Consider the following 20,671-nt stretch of genomic DNA (forward strand, 5'->3'; position numbering starts at 1 on the left):
AAAGTTTTTAAATCATAAATTAGGGTGTTTATGTTATAGATCATTTTTTAAAAATTATAGTTTTACCAGGCGGTGCCTGTGGCACAGTGAGTAGGGCACCAGCCTCATATACCGAGGGTGGTGGGTTCGAACCTGGCCCCGGCCAAACTGCAAAAAAATTACTGGGCATTGTGGCGGGCACCTGTAGTCCCAGCTACTTGGGAGGCTGAGGCAAGAGAATTTCCTAAGCCCAAGAGCTGGAGGTTGCTGTGACGTCACGGCACTCTACCAAGGGAGATAAAATAAGACTGTCTCTTAAAAAAAAAATTATAGTTTTACCTAAGCTATATGTTGAATAACAACTTTAAGCATGTTTTAACATATTCACATATGATCGCAAATAGTATGTAAACCTCCACACATAACTAAGACTCTATCTCTTCGTCATAACAGAAATAGATTAGATTAGCACATAAAAGATGGATCACACAAGTGAGAAACAGAAGTGTTGTAAAACTTCACTTTGTAGAATGACCCATTTTGTCCAATAGAGCAATTGGAAGCATGTGCAGCTATTTTCACTCAGTATTTAAAAAAAAAAATTATGAACCTGCTTGCTTGAGAAAAAATGTTTTACAGGGCTTAATTTTCTTCATACTTTTATGATAAGGAATATTGCAAAGAAGAGTCTTGCTATATCCTAGATTTTTAAGACATGCTTAGGAGAATAAAAAGGAACTACTGAATACTGTATCAAAAAGATTTTGATCTTGGCATTTTTGGCATTTCCTTAACATCATGAGTTTTAGCCACAGTATCTGTTTCTGACTTTCCATCTGTAATTGCAGTTCTTAGCCAACACTGAGATTGCATGCCTCTCACAGCATTTACTATGCATGCATTATGCTATGGGTTGCTGATCTTTCAGGCTCCAAAGTTACTGAAATTGTAAAGCAAGTTATAAATTACAAAACAGATGCCTGTAGAATGGGTTAATAGCACTTCTGGTCCAGTATAATTTCTTAATGAAAAAGCTTTTCAGGCTTGGCGCCTGTGGCTCAAGCGGCTAAGGCGCCAGCCACATACACCTAAGGTGGCAGGTTCGAATCCCCAGCCTGGGCCCGCCAAACAACAATGATGGCTACAACCAAAAAATGGCCAGGCGTTGTGGCGGGCGCCTGTAGTCCCAGCTACTTGGGAGGCGGAGGCAGGAGACTCGCTTGAGCCTGGAGGTTGTTGTGAGCTGTGATGCCATGGCACTCTACCCAGGGGGATAGCTTGAGGCTCCGTCTCAAAAAAAAAAAGAAAAAGCTTTTCAAATGGTCTGGAAGTTCCTCCTGGCAGCACCACATGTGGCATTCTGTGGCCGGCACATCCCCAGTAAGAACTTCCTAATTGCTTTCATTCCCGCAGCATGCAGTTCCATTGGCGGACTTGAAGAACCCCCTTCAAAATATAAATATTTCTTCAAAATATGTCTTATACTTTTATCTGCACTTCAGAACTTACATACACCTTAATTTTTAGCCTTAAGTTTTATGTCCTGGTTCTCTGTAACTATTAGTAATTATTCCTACTGCCTTACGTCGTGGCTGTGCAGTGGCCCCCAAACCTCTTGAAAGGGTTAGGGGCAAAAGTGGTGGGAGATTCTATAAGGTAATTAAGATACAGCTAGTATGCTTCTCTATCATTAGGAAATGACAGTAATTTTGGTCTGCTTTGTTTCCACCAATGCCAACTGTTGTTGTTTACATAATAAGAGGAACTGCTCAGCAGCAATAGAAATACAAACATTATGTAAGTCCCACATTGCAGAATAATGACATCTACAATATGCTACTTAGACCTCTAGCGCTTATGAGAACTTCATTTTGTTCCTAAGATTTGTTTTTACTGGGAGAGTTGATTTAAAAGTATGCCCTGGGCTTCGTGCCTATAGCTCAGCAGCTAGGGCGCCAGCCACATATACCAGAGCTGGCGAGTTCGAACACAGCCCGGGCCTGCCAAACAACAATGGGAACTACAACAACAACAACAAAAAATAGCCGGGCATTGTGGTGGGGGCCTGTAGTCCCAGCTACTTGGGAGGCTGAGGCAACAGAATCACTTAAGCCCAAGAGTTTGAAGTTGCTGTGAAGAGCTGTGGCACCATAGCACTCTACCGAGGGTGACATAGTGAGACTCTGTCTCAAAAAAAAAATAATAATAAAAAATAATAAAAGTATTCCCTGAATAGTTATAAAATCATGAAGTGACTTTGAAAACATGAATCTCTTTAATATAGGGGAGGGACTAGATTTGTAAGTAAATATGTTGTGTATATTTCAAATGACATATGAACACTCTACTTTTTGAGTTAGTAAGGATACTATTAATAAACAACCCCATTCAGTAAATTTGATGCTCTTTTAAAGTATTAGTAGCACTGAAATATTTTGCCAACATAAAATCATTACTTCTATTTCAAAGTTACATCTTTAGGCTTTGCTATCTTTCAGGGTTTGCTCGGAATCTATCAGAGGGCAATAATGCTAATTACACAGAGTATGTGGCCACCAGATGGTATCGTTCACCAGAACTCTTACTTGGGTGAGTTACCTTCCCAAAATAGAATGACATGTAAATATATGCTAATCCTAGATCATTGGCTTTGAGATTATCTGTAGAAAATAAGAACTTAATTAAATTTGTCAGATATATATAGCAGTGTTACAAACAACCTGAAAACTAAATGGTATGAAACAAGAACCATTTTTATTTGCTCACAGTTCTGGGTTTCAGTAATTTGAGTTCAGCTGGATGGTTATTCTGCTGGTCTTTCTTAGAGTCAGTCAGTCACTCATGTAGCATCAGTCAGCTGGCAGGTCATCTGGGGGCTGATTGGTTTAGGGTGCTTCATCTGAGACAGACCATGTCTGATCCACGGGGACTTGTCCTCCAGTAGGCTAGTTTAAGTTTCTTCATGTGATTCTGGGAGAGTTTTATGCTATAAGAGGGTAAGTCCCAAAGCAAAGGCGCTTTTAAAGCCTTTGTTTGCATGGCTTTTGCCTCATTGGACAAAGCATGTTTCATGGCCAAGCCTTGATTCAAGGTATGGAGAAATAAATCCCACCTTCTCAATGAGAGAAGTGGCATAGCCACAGAACAAAGTGACATGTGTACAGAAATAGAAGGAATTATTGTAGCCATCTTTGTTAATAATCTTCCACATTAAGAACGTGAATGTCCACACAGTGTGACATTCTGGCTTATCTAGTCATTCATTTATTCATTTATCAAATACTTATCAAGTATCTCTTAAGTCCAGCCACTTTGACAGATACTTGGGGTAAATACTGAATCAATTGCTGTTTTTCTTCTAAATAATGGTAATGATGACACATGCATAAATTGTAGGTTTCATCTCTTTTCTTTAATGTGTCATACATGTATCTGGAGGACATGAGAGATTTAATTTTTAAAAGAAACTTTTTATGTAATAACAATATAAATTTCTGGATGTCTTCTGAAAAGCATGATTACTACACATTTAAGTTACTGAGGGTTTATTTTGATGTTAACTATTCATTTCCCAGTGTCTGCCAACCATCTGGTGATAATTCTTGATTTGTTGTTGATCTAGAGCCTAGTAGAATTGTTGGCATCAATTATTGAAAGCTTTGCTAATTTTTGGAAACCAAAAACTTGCTTTATCCTTAGAAACAAATGGTGGTTAGTAACTTTATTATCTTTTCAAGTTGATGGACAGAGTTTAGAATTTCTGTGCTAATTTTCAATCTTGGAATTAGTATTGATATTTTTTGTGTTTGTTTCTTCTGTGTATCTTTCTGGATTTACTGAGCTGCACAGTCCATTTTCTTGTGGGAGGATTGGAATTTGAATTTAATGGATACTGAATGAACAAATGAATATGAAGTAGGTCACTCTTAGAACCCTATTCAAGGACTCAAGTATGGTAGAAAGGCTTGTTATAATACGGTTTTATCTCTAAGAGGGCCCTAAGGAGTTCATTTTGAGGACAGCTTTTTGTAAATCTTCAGAGAGTATTTTCTGCCTTATAATACCTATAGGAAAAATGAGGTTTGGTTTAGGGTATGTGGTAGGTGCCAAAGTAGGTGGGGACAGTGTAAATAAGAAGAGCAAAAGCAAATATTGCTAATTAAGCAATTGTCAAGTACTAGTTGAAGAACCATATTTATGCAGAAGTCTCATTGAAATCAGTTGATATTTGGTTATACATTAAGAATTTACATTTTTATATATTCTTAAGACTTTGTCCTTGACATTCAAAATAGTTCCAGCTATATAAATTATTCAAATCAGATGACAGAGAAAGACAGCTTGTAGTGAGTATGTGGAGATTTTCCATAGGTTTCTTCATGTAGCACCGTGGGACAAGTTTTCTCATACAGAAGCGAAAGAGAGATCAGTATCCAAAACAGCAAAATGAAGTTTCCTCATATGGTTTTAGGTTTTTGTGGGAAGGAAATGAGATAAATGTAATATTGATTTATTGTTGCAATAAATTATTGCAACTGTTTATTATGGTCGAAGTGTATTCTATATGATGTTAGCAATGCTTTAGTTAGAAGTTTTATATTACTACTGTATTATTTTGGTATTCCAAAATTTTATTCCATATTTTTTCAGATATTTTATTTTGGCTTTCTCTTCTTAAAGTTTGGATTATTTATGTTTGAAACATGTGGATTATTAATCTACCATAAATAATTTGATTTAAGGCTATAACCTACATTTGTTAATAACAGGAACATTCCTAAAGCCCTCTGGTAAACTCAGACCCTAGACAAGAGCTATAAACCCTTAAGTAAACTGCAAAAATGCTTTTTAGGGAAATAGTTAAAATAAAGCCCTGTATGATAGGGTACCCCTATATTCAAATAAATAATATGATAGCATTTAATGCAATCTTAACTATTAGAAATTGTAATGCCAAGTATTCAAAGGTGAAATAATATTCAGTATGTGTTTAAGAAGACACATAAGTCAATACATAGCACATTTTAATATACTGAACTCAAAAACTGGGTAAGATATAACTTTTTGACATTTAGAGAGCTAAAGGATAATTACCTAGAAAATACATTTCTTGGGAGCATTTCATTCCTCAAGTGAGGTGTTACTCATTAGACGTGCACTGCATTAGAGTTCATTTGTTTAAGATAAATCCAGACATGAATAGATTTCTAATTAGAATATGCTAACTAAATTGTTATTAAACTGGTAGTTTCATTAACATAGGTTTATTCACTTGTGTTTTGAAGTTTTGCTTGGGTATATATATATATATATATATATACACACTCTTTTTTTTTTCATGTGATACTCTTTAATTCCTTAACTATACAAATGTGCTTTAATTCATGAATATGTTCAAAACAATTTGGAAGTTATTAAAACATTTGTATTTCTTCAGTTGCCAAGGTAATCTCTCCCTTTGCTTTTCAGAGCTCCTTATGGAAAGTCTGTGGACATGTGGTCAGTGGGCTGTATTCTTGGGGAGCTTAGCGATGGACAGCCTTTATTTCCTGGAGAAAGTGAAATTGACCAACTTTTTACTATTCAGAAGGTGCTAGGACCACTTCCGTCTGAGCAGATGAAGCTCTTCTATAGTAATCCTCGTTTCCACGGGCTTCGGGTAAGAGATTTTGCTAAAACCCAAAATGAAGTCAGCACTACAGTATTTAAATGTTCACTGCACAATGAAATGCTTAGCTATCCTTTGAATATTATTCCCTTTCCCATCACAATGCTTATAGTTTTTGTGAGTTTAAAAAGTGGTCAGAATTTGAATGTGGGAGCTGCTAGTGTTTTTTCTAATTTGTAAGTTCCAATTTTACAAAATCTTTTCTAGCATATGCATTCTTATACTCTGAACTTTGATTATCTTAGACCATTCCTGTGTCTAAAATAGTAAGTATTCCCAAAAGATAACAAAATGTAGGAGTGACTACTGCTTCTTTGAGCAAACACATCGGAAGTGATTTAGGAGCACTGAAATACTTACATTCTGCAGATTTAAAAGTTCTTGTTCTAGCAGATATATTTTTGTCCATTGACAGTGAAATATCAAATCTTCTTTTCAAACCTCTTATATTGTACAAAACATGTTTTCTAAGCATATGCTAAAAAGCATCTTAGAAAGTATAAAGTTGCCCCAAATGAGAAGCATCCCACTTGCATAGGCACCTTATTGGAGTGGCCAGGGACTTGAAGGCTGCTTTCTCTCTTCCTACCCCCAAAGTGATTTCTTTCAGTTTTCAATCATTCTTTTGGACCACATGTCAATTGGTGGTCATTGTGGGAACTGTGAAATAATCTCACCACTAGTTCCTTTCTTTCTCTGAAATGCATAAGTCTAAAACCATGTTGCCTTGCCATTAGTAAAGCACTTTGGGTTTTTTTCTTCGACTTTTTTGGCCCTCAGTTAATTTCCTCTTGGAGACTACCACTGCTCACACAGTAAGAGCCCAACACAGTGCTGGCTTCTGCTAGGCTTAGCGAATATGGGCCAAGTGAATGGATAGAGGCACACACAGGGTCTTTTATCTCCCTTCTGCTTTCTCTCTTCCAAATCTAAGTTACCTCAGGCAAGTTTGTCTCTTCTTCCTTTATTTTTGCTTTTAAAAGCCAAAATTCACCAAATTCTGACCATTAATGAGGCTGCAAAAAGCAGATATGGTTCAGCAGGTTAGTTCAACTTTATTGAACATTTGTCATACTAGACGTTGAAAATGTGAGGACCAGTACAACTTGCCCTCAGTCTAGCAGAAAGGAAAATCTGTTGTATTCATAAATAATGTTGGTCATAATTAATGAATTCCTATTTCACCAAGGGTCAATCTATACTCATTGCCATGGCTCATGCAGCCTTGCCTGATCCAGGCCCTTGTGGCTCCCTGAGGTCATCTCATACCTATCTTCATTCCACTCCCTCTCCAGATTCTTACCACACTTGCTTTTCTTGTTCTTTGGCCTCTACAAACATTCCAGAGTGTTTCCAGCTTCACAGATTTGGGACTTACAGCTTCCTCTCCGGAAGGTGTTGCCGTTGTGTGGCCCCTTCTTATTCTGTAAATCTGAACTCAGAGAATGCCCCTTCTCTTTGGCTGCCCCGCATGGTGTCCCCATCTCCTTCCTAGTCTCTCTCTGCCATAGCACCCTTCTTTTTTCTATCATAGCATTTATCCAAGTATGGGATTATTTTGGCTACTTGTTTACTTGTTTGTTAACTATCTTGTCCTCCCCTCCTAGAATGTAAGTTCCCCCTTTTCACTATATTTCCAGCATCTAACACCTAGCATATCTAGTAGGCATTCACTAAACATTCGAGGAACAACTGAACCAAATCTGTATTATCAGCATTCAGACTCAATATATTCCATTTCTCTCTCTCATCTCTGATGCTTCTTTCACTTTGTCACCTTTACCTAACTGTTGATAACGGCTTCCAAACTGCTCTCTCTAACATTCCCTCTTTGCTTCAGTCTTTTCACATTTCTCAAATTGCACACTTAATTCTATCCCCCTTTTGTTTAAAAATCTCTGCAGGATTGCTAATGAAGTTTAAATTCTTTTTCATCTTCACCTTTTCCATCCTCTGCCTCTTCAGCCACATTGAACCTCTAACCATTTCCTTGACATGTTGCTTCTGTAGTCTTCATTTTCATTTCTATAATGTTCCCCAAACTTAACCTACTTCCCTCTCTTCCTCTCTCCCCCACACTCAGGCCAAAAGTCCTGTCTCCATGAAGCCCTTTACACTATTCCAAGCACTCTGCTCAGTATCTCTTTTGTAGTACCCATTGTATTCTCCTTGAAGTAGCTATTTGCAAATATGCATATACACTGGACTACTGAATTCCTTGAGGAAATAAACTGTAATGTTCACCATTTCATTTGCAGCCCACCTAGAATAGTGACTGCTAGGTTGAATAGTATTGCATGATTAAATATCCACCCTCAGGATTTTAACATTAACTGCTGGAATATTAAGCTTGGTTTGCCGGCTGACTTGCTCTTGATCTGGTTATTGAAGCTCTATGCTAGATTCTCTGAAGCAAGAATAAACAGATCTGGTATGGTACTTTGCCTTTATAACTTATAAACTAGCTGAAGAGTTAAGGTTTTCATCCATGAAATAATCAGAAAACAATATAATTTATAAGAAAGCATGGTATATAATAAAGTACTATGTTCTTTATTGTATTCTAATATATCTCAATATGGTTTAGACCATGAAGAATGTCAGAGGTTCTGGAAAGCTAGAAATCATGGTTGGAGATTTATTAGAGAAGGTTTTATGGAGCATTTGAAACTTGAAATGGATATTGAAGAATAAATGGCATTTGGATTTGATAGGCCACACAAAGGATATCTTTCCCTGTGGTTCTTTTTGTTCACAGTCCTCACTAAACAATATTACCTCTAAAATGCTAGCTAACATATGATGATGTTGCTTATAAATGTCCTTAAGGGAAATTGCTGCTTTCATGACACTTTGGCTTTTATAAACCTTAGTACTTTTACTTTTTGGTCTGAAAGTCTTTGTGGTATTTTAACTAAATTACATTAATCTCTTTGGAGGCTTTATAACATATTGTGAGGGAAATTTTCCTTTATGATATTACTTGAGAATGTCTGGGACAGATAGCTAAGCATATAAGGTGTGTACACTATAGCTACTGTGAACCACAGGCTCACCAGTAACCAGTCTGGTGTGATGTGCATTTGGATTCAATGGTGTAGAGATGGGAAAATCCACAAGACGTTGCTTACGTTATTTGGAAATGTTGGGGGCTGGGGGTCCCAGTTCTCTGAACCTAGTTGACCTGGTTTGATTGCTTGGCTGAGCTAGAATGTTCAACTGAGGCACAGTGGTAATTGAAAGCAAAAGTGAGTGGAAACTGAAAATAAAACTGAAGTGGCAGAAGCAGTGTGGATGAAAAGTAAAGGTAACCTACACAAGTTTCAGGGTAACAAAGAGAGATTATATTTAGGAAGAACAAAGATAAAGTTTAGCATACTTCCAAAGAGAGTTGGAAGGGGGGGTCCCTCTCTTGAAGGAGAAAAGGTGAGGGAGACTGAGATACAAAAGCCGGAGGGTGATATAACTACCCTCTCCATCTGAAATTGGTCACAAGTCTTTCATTGGCCTCTCAGCACCTGCAGGCAGTATTGCCCTTTCCTATTGGTCATTGATGCTCTCTTTCTATTGGTTATTGGTTACCTAGGTTACTTCATATACACATTCTATGGGCTCTCCAGACTTCTTGGATCAGCAGGCCAGATTTTCCTATGCCACCCCCCTTGAAGTCCCTTTTTTAGTGTTCCTTGGGGGAAAAGGTAATAATTGATATCTCATATATATAAGTAGGGCATGAGCTCTGGAGTTAGACTACTGGGGTTCACAGCCTGGTTCCATACTGACTACTTGAATGACCTCAGGAAGTTATTTCACCATCTTGTACTTTTGTTTCTTCTTGTGTAAAATGATAACAGAAGTCCTGCCAGATTTGATTGGTGTAAAGATGAAATGTTATATGTAAACTGCCCAGGCCAGTACCTGGCACATGTTATTCACTACAGAGGCATTCTCACTATATTGTATCGGCCAAGCAATTAAGAAAGAAAACAAAATAAACTATTGATTGGGATATACTTTAAATTTCTGTGCTTGAGTTTTGGCTGTTTTCTTGAATGATCTCAGAATAGTAGATGTCATTGAAAAGCACATAAATTAATTTTTTAAAGTTAGTTTACTTGGTCATTTTTTATTGTAATATTTCTAATACTTTTTAACTTTCAGCATTAATTTTATTAATGAAACGTTACTCCTGGAAAAAACAAGAGTGGAGGATATCCAGTAGCGTAAAATAGATCTCATAAGCAAAATACATGGTATTAATTAAAACATACCAGTATAGCATCTTTTATCACAGTATGGTAGGTGTCTCTCTCTTTGGGCTGATATTTAATGCTCTAAAAACATCAAAAGAAACTTCCCTTAGGAGAGGCACCTAGGTTTAGAAAGAGTGTGGGTTTGGATCACAGGATTGGGTACAAACACTAGTTCTACTGCTTTTTAATTATATAACTTGCCTTGAACCAGTTATTTGAACTTTCTGATTGTCATCTTCTTCATCTCTAAAATAGGAATAATAATAATATCTAAAATGCCTCACATTGCGTCACTTCCCCCAGAAACCAGTTTTAAGTTATTGCCTGTGCATCTGTGTTAAGTTCATGTTATTTCTTCTTTTCCTCTATCTGGAAGGGGCTGTCCTACTTTTCTCTGTCATCATATTTTTCTTACCTCTCAAAACCCAGTTCAAATATTACCCTATGGGTTCATTTTGGGGGTGGGGAACTTGCAGCCTTCTGATTTCAAGATTGTTCTTTCTTAAGCACCAAAGGAGGCAAGAAAAGCTTCATCTTTCTCTGCTGCACCTCTTTTAATGAAAGGATTTGTTATGTAAAATTTGGATTTAGTCAAAAGGCTGCACTTGAAGGACCAGGAAGACCAGTTTCCTTAAGGCCACAGATTCCACACCCCTTAGGTTTTACCCAAAGTCTGTGTCTACTGCCATACCAAACACAGTGTAGGAATGATGTCATAATCACTCTTTAAAGTCCTTGTTTGAAATTTTACTACATAATTAGTCCTCCCATCCACTTATTTAGCATATTTAGAGATATCAGTTTTAATATCCCCTGAAATACTGCAGAATGTGAGTAGGCAGAGGGGAGGATAGAACATCTAAATAAGCTTGACCCCTGCCACCCATTTTGTTTAAAAATGCATTTTTTAACTTAGGAGCCTATGTTTGGTCTTCTCTGTGTTCCAGCTTACAAAAAGGAGGGATTTGAAAACAGATCATTCCAAGATTATATTAAAAGCAATAATAGGACATATATCTGAATTCACTCTTTCTACTTTGCAGTGACTTTTTAGGTACTGGCCACTCACTGCCTTTTTTTCTTTTTTTATTTCTCTATTTTCAGGAATAAATAATATGTTGTAGAAAAAGTGTAAGAATGCTATCTGATATCGTATCCCTCTTTCCAATCCCCCAATTACTGTATACAAGCAAATTCCGTATGCACTATATTAGAACTGATTGTATAAGCAGACAATATTCTATAAATTGTAAGGTACAGTTTCAAATTATTTTATTTTATTTCCTTTTCATTCCTCAGTATTTTGTCTGCCTAGATTTAAGTATTATCTTCCACCTGTCAGTTTCCCTATTATTCAGTACCCAGTCCTATTAATCCATATTTAAAATACATAGACACCAAAAGTAATCTAAAAATAAGAATTGGACTTGGATTAATAGTAGGGGATTAACTTCTGCTCTGCTTTCTTCTGTAACACTCATAAGCAATGCACACACATCCCTCCTCAAATGCTAGCTTTACTATTGTGTTGTTCTTGCAGTTTCCAGCTGTTAACCATCCTCAGTCATTGGAGAGAAGATATCTTGGAATTTTAAATAGTATTCTGCTTGACCTTATGAAGGTAGGACAAGTTGATATTACCTGTTCAAAATGTCTTTTGGTTTGTGGATCCTCTCGTGTCTACATGTGACCACAGCCTGCTTTTATGAATGAAATATTTTGTTAGAAGAATATAATGATGACTAACGGGGGACTATGTCATGTTAAAAGGCATAAAGGTAATTTATGTAAAATTTCAACAGGATCTGATATTGTCATAATCCATCTAGGCAGGACCATAAGATCCCTAAATTACTTTCCTAAAATAAGCAGAATAACAAATATCCATTAGCACTCAAGAGCTGCTCAGGCATACGGTTTTAAAACAAACCTTAAAATTAATGTTGAAAGAACAGATGATTCCATTACATTTTTTATGTGGTATTTATGGCCTCCCATAGTCTATACAGATCAGTGAACTTAACTTTTTCTGACTTGGTCGCTTCTCTCCTAGACTTTTTCTGGCTCTATCTTAAATATAACCAAGATCACTGCTGTTATGGTGGCCTGAGTATTCCTCCTCCTGCTAACCTCGCCATCCACAAATCTTCCTGCTCTGCACTGTTAAAAGCAGAATCTCAGATGTCTTTATTCAGGTTTTTCTGCCCCAGTAGACAGACAGCCCCTCAAGTGAGAACTATTTTTCATATTTCTTCAGCTTTTACTGCAGCCAGCCAGTGCATAAATAAGCAAATGTTGGTTTTTTGATAGCAGACCCTCAAAGAACACTTGTTAATAATAGTGTTTTATTTTACGCCCATTCAGTCAACCATCAAAATCAGTGGAGGTTACGCTGCACATAGAGGCTTTACAAGGCACACTTAGCACAGCTGGCAATTTCTGAGCAGCATTCTCAGAATTTTGCTATGCTTTAAACTGTGTTAATCTCTGTTCCAGGGAACACAGTGTGAACAGGTGTAGGGGTGGAGATGGGGGAAAGGGGGGGGGTGTAACCTTTGAGAAAGGCCATATACCATTTAACCTTTTGTAAAGATTCACAATATTCATTAACCTATAAAGGCTTTCAGAAATCCCACAGTAAAGAAGAGTTTCTGTCTCACCCAACATTTCCCAAATTTAATTAAATACTAAATACTGTTCTTTATAAAACTCTAAAGCATTAGTGTTCTTCTGAACATAGATTGAGAAATACTACCCAAGAAAAAGAATTCTCAAAGCTCTTTCAGTTTAATTAGGCATAAATTATCACTTAAATTAGTTAGATTTTTTTCAATATGCTCTTTTACACAGTCAGTACTTACTGATCTTAGTAATTGGTAATTACCTTAGTAATTGGTCACTTAAAATGTAAGTAGAATAAAGTAGAGAAACGGAATTAAATACAATTTCATATTTTTTGCCTTTTATCTTTTTTTAGTTAAAAACAGTTGAACTTTTTTGTTAGATCATTACCAAATATAATTACCGAGCATCAGTGTGGTACCTGATTAAAAAGCCAGCACTGATATCTAGCACAGGTAAAAACAGATAACCTGAGTCTCTCTTTGCTTCTACCAGTTTGGAAGTTAAACATTCTGATTCCTATTTGTTTAATATATTTCCCATCAGATTTCTTTAACATTAAGTATTTTTATTGAAATGTACATTAAGAAGGTATACAAATTGTCTATATCTCAGTTAATTTTTATAATGTAAACCTGTTTGTATAACCCTACTCAGATGGAGAAATAAGAGAATTATTAACACCTTGGAAGCTTTCCTATGACCCCTTCCAGGCTTTATACCCCTATTCTTCCCCAGCCCTGCCATGCACAATTCTGACTTCTGTCACCAAAGATTAATACTGCCTTGTTATTATTGAATGTTATATAAGAAGAATCATTCCTTTTGTCTTTTAGCTATTATTGAAAATGAATTTGAAAGATGAAAAGCACCAATTATCCTTTCATGAAGCAATAATTCTCTTTGCCATTCTCTAAAGTTGCCTTGATAGTTATGTCCAGATATAAATATGTAAAATGGCCATCTTTTCCTATATCTATTCACATCAGCCATTTTAGTGGGGATACAAGTCACTGGAATTAATTCAAGCCAATAATATTAATAATTTTAATATTAATACCATTCTTAATAACTTTAAGAATAACAACAATAATTATATGGTCTCTATTTTAACTTTCAAAAAATTCTAATCTGGATATGGCAGCTCACATCTGGGAGGCTGAGGCAGGAGCATGGCTTGAGCCCAGGAGTTAGACTGGCCTGGGCAACATAGTAAAACACCATCTCTCCAAAAATATTTAAAACTTAGTTGTGCATGGAGACATGCACCTGTAGTCTCAGCTACTCAAGAGGCTGAGGTAGAAGCGTTATTTGAGCCTGGGAGTTTAAGGCTGCAGTGAGCTATGATCATGTCACTGCACTCCAGCCTGGGTTACAGAGTGTCTATTTAAAAAAAAATTATGTTTTTATTTTTTCTTCCAAATACTGAGTTTTAAAGACTGTCAACTAAGTTTCATGCTTTCTTCATAATGATGGCATCCTTTGCTGGGCAGGGTGGCTCATGCCTATAATCCTAGCACTCTGGGAGGCTGAGGCGGGTAGATTGCCTGAGCTCACAGGTTCGAGACCAGCCTGAGCCAGAGCGAGACCCCGCATCTAAAAATAGAGGCATTGTGGCGAGCACTTGTAGTCCCAGCCACTCAGGAGGCTGAGGCAAGAGAATCGCTTGAGCCCAAGAGTGGAGGTGACAAAGTGAGACTCTATCTTAAAAAATAATAATAAAATAAGAAAAAATGGCCTCATCCTTTCAAGTAATTTGAAAATTAATAGCTATAGTCATAAAGTAGCTCTTTGTACAGTCATTTCTGCAGTTGCTATCAAGTAAAATAGCACTAATGGTAATAAATACTTCTGAAAGGTTATATGTATTTCTAATTTAAAAGATGACTCAAGGGCCACCTCCTTTGTTTGATAATATCTCACAGTTGAAGTCATTTTTTTACTTCTCTTTATTTTCTTTCTTTCTTTCTTATTTATTTATTTTAAGACAAGGTCTCACTCTGTTACCTAGGCTAGAGTGCAGCAGCACCATCGTAGCTCACTGCAGTCTCCAAATCCTGGGCTCAAACTATCTTTTTGGCTCAAGAGTCTGAATAGCTAGGTCTATGTGCACAATGTCTCTCGCTAATTATTTTTGGTTTTTGTAGAAATGGAATCTGGCTGTGTTACCCAGACTGGTTTCAAACTCCTGGGCTCAAGCAGTCCTCCCATCTCAGCCTACCGAAGTGCTGAGATTACAAACATAAGTCACCATGCCTGACCAAAATTGTTTTGATGTTAAGTGTTCTAACTGCCAGTGAGAATAAAATCATTTTATGCACTGCCACAGTTTTTGTTCTATAATAAGGAAGAAAAAAGAATTGAGATAATTTCAGAATTATATAAATCAACATGAATGTCAGTTTCACTTGCATGTAATCAGTGCTTTGAGTTTCAATAACCAGAAGTTTCAACCCAAAGAGAATACTGCTGTTCATATGTATCCTTAGGGGACTGGTTCTAGAACCCTCCCTTAGATACCAAAATCCATAAATGCTTGAGTATTTTATATAAAATGGTACAATATTTGCATATAATGTATGCACATCTTCCTGTGTACTTTAAATCCTCTCTAGATGACTTAACACCTAATATACTGTAAATCCTATAGTTGTTACACTGTGTTGTTCTTTTATTTGTATTATTTTTGTTATAGTGAGGTTTTTAGATTTATTTATTTATGTGTCTACTGATGCTTCAATCTGCAGATTTGTAACCTGCAGATACAGAGGGCCAACTGTATTTCAATACATGGTAGGATCAGAATTCAAATTTTTGTAGTGCTAGGTTGGAGATAGATGTCTGAAATTGAAGTCTGGCTTATTTGGAGCAAATATTTGTTTGCTCTCATTGTTTTGTGAGTGGGTCACAAAGAGATTAACTGTAGGCAAAACCAATAAAAATGAGCTAGAGGTGGATTTGTGAGTGCTGGAATTTTACACTTGTCCTTTCCTATGAGGAAGAATGGGCAGTGAGTCAAAAAGTAAAATTTTATTGTGCTCTATTGCTTTGTGGTAGGTTATGTTTCTTTACATATTTGCTCGATTTGTAAATAAAAATTAGTTTTAATAATTTACCTTTTAAAATACTGTCTAATTACTAATAAATAATATTGGAAAAAAAGTTTTAGTTGTAAAGAATCTTACATGTGCAACATAAAACAAACCTTAATGGATAAAGAACACTTGCAAAATTGGCTCGGCGCCTGTGGCTCAAACAGCTAAGGCGCCAGCCACATACACCTAAGGTGGCAGGTTCGAATCCCCAGCCCGGGCCCGCCAAACAACAATGATGGCAGCAACCAAAAAATGGCCAGGCATTGTGGCGGGCGCCTGTAGTCCCAGCTACTTGGGAGGCTGAGGCAGGAGACTCGCTTGAGCCCAGGAGTTGGAGGTTGCTGTGAGCGTGATGCCATGGCACTCTGCCTAGGGGAATAGCTTGAGGCTCCGTCTCAAAAAAAAAAAAAAAAAAAAAAGAACACTTGCAAATAAATAAAGATAGATCCAGAAAATAAGTACTAAAAATAAGAATACCTATTGTTGATGAGGGTTGCAGGAAATTGGTTGACTCATACAATTGTTGACAGAAATATAATTTGAGACAACCTTCCTGGGGGGTAATATGGCAGCATGTAAAATAAGAAGCCTTAAAAGTTTAGGAGTTTATCCCGTAAAAGGGATCATGGATGTATGCAAAGATTTGGGGTGTTCATCACAGCATTAATTAAAATAGTGAAAAGTGGCTGCCATCTAAATGTCCAACAGTAGGAGGCTGGTTAAGTAAAGCATGGTATAGCCATACCACAAACTTCTATATGGTCATTTTAAAACATACTGTAAAGTTATTTCCACTGCATTGTTCATGATAATAGAAGGGGAAAGAACTTGAATGTTTATTCTTAAGCTAAAAACAAACTAAGGTTGTTCACAAATACATTTCATTTTCATTGGTTTTACCCACAGTTGAAATACAGTTCGCCCTCCATATCTACAGGTTATGTATCTGCAGATTTAACCAACCATGAATAGGGAATTTAAAAAAATCCAAAAACCTCAATACAACAAAAATAATACGGAGTTGAGGCTCTTTACTGATATGGAATGATCTCTTCAGATCTTACGCCACATGAGAAGAAAGCTAAGTGCAGACAATTCTGCATACAGTACTATATGTGTATAATAAAAGGAGGAGATAGTGATATGTACAGAATACCTATGGAAGGATGCACAAGGAACTGGACCCCTCCAGGAAGGGGCGGGGACTGGTATCTGGGGGACAAGAAAAAGATGAAGAATGTATGTTCATGTATTCGTCCGTGTGAATATGTACTTACTAAAAATATGTTTAAAATGTTTGTGTTGTAAAAATGTTTTGATTAGCAAGTAAAAACTGCAGGATACAAAACTTGTATGTATAATATGAGTCAGATTTTATGAAAGAAAAAATGTATATATATGGCATTCAGAAAAAGGGCTGGGAGGATATAAACCAAGAGGACAACAATGGGGAGATTATGGGTGCTTTAGATGGGCGTTTTGGGGGGATTTTTTTCCCTTACAACTGTGTTTGCTAGATGTTCTGTAATGACCATGTATTTCTTTTGTAAGGAAAAATATAAGGCTTTTATTATTATAGAATTTAAATGTGACTTTGTTATGTTCTTTCTAATCCTAAACTTTATTTCCTAAGAATTTACTGAAATTGGACCCAGCTGACAGATATTTGACAGAACAGTGTTTGAATCACCCTACATTTCAAACCCAGAGACTTCTGGATCGTTCCCCTTCAAGGTCAACAAAAAGAAAACCTTATCATGTGGAAAGCAGCACCTTGTCTAATAGGTAAATATTACCTTTCAAGGAAGTATAGATGCAGTGCTGGTCTTACGAGTAGGTGGAGGAGGTGGCTGCTTAAATGATACAATTAGAGAAAAGAAGGAAAGCCCTCTTTATTCAAAAATATCTTCCTCATGCTTATTGCATGATTCAGAACCACAATTAAGGAGTCGCATAGGTCTTAAAGACTTTCTCTTTAATAAGTATATTATGGAAACCTCTGCATTCCCCCAGCAAGGTAGCACTGGATTAGCATTTAAGAGGGTTTACAACCTCAAGAGCTGGACGATTCTGTGCAGATGTAACCAGGGGTGATTTCTGGAGGGGAAAAAAAAAAGATGGGGGAGGGCAAGGTACTCCTGGAGGAAGAAAAGGATGCCAAACACAGGTGGGTAGAAGGGTACCTAGGATAACGTTTGCAACTGAACCGCTTGGGTCTGGCTGTACAGAGAAGGGTCTTGTGCTTTTGTTGCTCTTTTTAATCATAGAATTGAGAAATTAATTTTTTATAAAAACATGGAAATAGGCTCGGCGCCTGTGGATCAAGGGGCTAAGGCACCAGCCACATACACCTAAGGTGGCGGGTTCAAATCCAGCCCGGCCTGCCAAACAACAACAATGATGGTTGCAACCAAAAAATAGCGGGGTGTTGTGGGCGGCGCCTGTGGTCCCAGCTACTTGGGAGGCAGAGGCAGGAGACTCGCTTGAGCCCAGGAGTTGGAGGTTGCTGTGAGCTGTGATGCTACAGCGCTCTACCCAGGGCGACAGCTTGAGGCTCTGTCTCAAAAAAAAAAAACATGGAAATAGTAAAGATGGTGATTAAAAGAGTGCTTTTTAAATATGATTTTCAGCAAAATATTTTTAAAAGCGTATTTCCTGAAGAACACACACACGGGATTGGACTGTACAATCAGGCTGTCTTTCAGACCTGCTATTTCTGGATTCTGCTGGCCATGTGTATAGGAGGACAGTGTCCTAGTCACAGTCTCTCTGTCTTCATCTCCCAAAAAGGAGATCTTGTCATCTGGGCTTGTTAAGTTATATGAAATAGGAAAGAGTTTTTCTTATCTACTAGTAGAATAGAAGTAGAAAACAGTAATTTTTTTTTTTTGAGACAGAGTCTTACTTTGTCACCCTCAGTAAAGTGTCATGGTGTCATAGCTCATAGCAACCTCAAATTCTTGGGCTCAAGCAATTCTCTTGCCTTAACCTTCTGAGTAGCTGGGACTACAGGCACCTGCCGCAACGCCTGGGTATTTTTAGAGATGGGGTCTCTCTCTTGCTCAGGTTGGTCTTGAACCTGTGAGCTCAGACAATCCACCTGCCTCATCCTCCCAGAGTGCTAGGACCACAGGCGTGAGCCACCATGCCCAGTCAAAAATAGCCATTCTTTTTTTTTTTTTTTTCAGTTTTTTGACCGGGGCTGGGTTTGAACCCGCCACCTCTGGCATATGGGGCTGGCGCCCTACTCCTTTGAGCCACAGGTGCTACCCTAAAATAGGCATTCTTAATATGAAACTTTTTGAATATGAATTTTCTCTCCTGTCTCTCACCCCCTAATTTTCTCTCCAGGTAGAACAATTTTTAATAGATTGGAATTTGAGAAGCTCAAGACCTGTACTGTTTAGGTCTGGGAGAGCATCCATAAATTGGTGGTAGCCATTCATCTTGTATTGACTCTCCTTAACTATGCTAGTATGATTGTGTTTAGAGCTATTGCTATTCACTGCTCTTTAAAATGATGGGTTCCAGTTACTGTTTCCCTTCAGACCTTATAGACCATTTTCAGCTTTCCCTGGGGCTTCAGTTGTTTGTTGTTGCTTTACCTGGGGCTTCAGTTGTTCCTTTTCATTTAGGAGGTTCAGATTATTCCTGTGTCTTCTTTGGTGTCCCTCCCAGTTCAGGTGGTTTTTGGTTTGTGCTGTAGTGATCAGTATAAAGCCTGTGCCTTGAACGGGAGCCTATTTATTTGTCTTCTACTGACTCCTTGAGATAGTTGTAGCAATTAACCAGGGTGACCTGAGGCTCCCCTTGGGAAACTTCTCTAGGGATCTTTTAAGGAGGATGTGTATGGTGATGGTGTTTTCAGAGAATACAGAAGAGACCAGATTTATAAGGGTCTTTGAGGAGTCCTCCCAAGTCCTCTTTTAAAGTAGATGTAGATAGAAATTAGAAGTAAATAAAAACCTCTAGAAGAATTCATTTTCAGATCTTGACATTCTATTTAATATACTAAAGAAAAAGTCCTAAATGGTTTTTCTAGGAATGATCGTACTGTGTTTTACATGCATCTTTCTCACCACACTTGTCTATGGTCCATGCTTATTCCAAGGAAGTTCTTTATGTTAAGGACAGTAATTCCTGTTGGATCTCAGTACAAACTATGGCTCTCTCAGACTTCCCAGCACCATATCACATTGGTTGCCACGTACACACTCCCCTGCCTATTCCTGGAGACAAACCCACTGGCACACACCCTGTCTTCCAGATTCTTTTCTGGAGAGGCAGTAGACTTGCCTTACTTAGCCCCCTTCAGGCTCTCCTAAGGCTGAGCTCACCTTGCACATGGTATGGTGGTACTTCAGCTGTCCCACACAGCCACGCTCACCAGTCCTGCTTTGCCCGCCTTCCCCACCAAAAAAGAAGCTTTGCATCTTTGATGTTTGCTTTTAAAACTAAGTACATTATCTATCCAGCCGACCGTTTAAGAAGGGTTTATATATAAATTTTTTTAGCAGTTGGCAGTTTAACACAGATTCCTCACAGTTGTGTGTCAAAGAGATCTATGGAATTTTCAAAGCTGTTTTTTTATTGTTGTGCTTTGGCAGAGCTCCAGTCTGAAGATAATGTGATGCCTTTTCTACGTAGGAAGTATGCGCAGAGCTCAATGGCTTCCAATTAATCCTGAGACAGAAATGCTAAGAATAGCACTTTAGACTCTTTGTACATTTATGGAAAACCTACAGCTTTGACAAATGTTTCTACCTTAAATTTGTAGCCTCCCTTTTCATGTTAGAAGTTGTCTCTCTGGTTCTCTGAATATTTTCTTCCAAAGATCACATGTAGGTTTGTGCTGCACATTGACAGCAGTGTTTCTGACAGTTCCAAAAGCTCTACCAGCTGACTTTGCTGCTCTCTGTCCCTTTCTGGTTGTGAGCTTAGGAGATTTCCCAGCATCTGCATGTATTATATCCCTGCCATTGCCATCTCTAAGCCCGAAGGGGAAAAGGGAACAAATGGGGTCCCAGGAGTTCAAAGAGAGCTGAAGCTGGGAA

At 37.7% G+C, this 20,671-nt stretch overlaps 1 protein-coding gene across 1 annotated transcript in view; it reads left to right on the plus strand.

The window, feature by feature from the left end:
* CDKL5 (cyclin dependent kinase like 5) overlaps positions 1 to 20,671 on the plus strand; it is a 198,420-nt gene that overhangs the window by 144,735 nt on the left and 33,014 nt on the right. The window contains exons 9-12 of the mRNA XM_003791877.3: positions 2,478 to 2,568; positions 5,449 to 5,638; positions 11,441 to 11,521; positions 17,251 to 17,402. Of these exons, the coding sequence (XP_003791925.1) occupies positions 2,478 to 2,568; positions 5,449 to 5,638; positions 11,441 to 11,521; positions 17,251 to 17,402 (514 nt within the window). The remainder of the gene's footprint in view (positions 1 to 2,477; positions 2,569 to 5,448; positions 5,639 to 11,440; positions 11,522 to 17,250; positions 17,403 to 20,671) is intronic.

Source organism: Otolemur garnettii, unplaced genomic scaffold (genome assembly GCF_000181295.1).
Source record: "Otolemur garnettii isolate 467f Iridium unplaced genomic scaffold, OtoGar3 scaffold00051, whole genome shotgun sequence".
Lineage (NCBI taxonomy): Eukaryota > Metazoa > Chordata > Mammalia > Primates > Galagidae > Otolemur > Otolemur garnettii.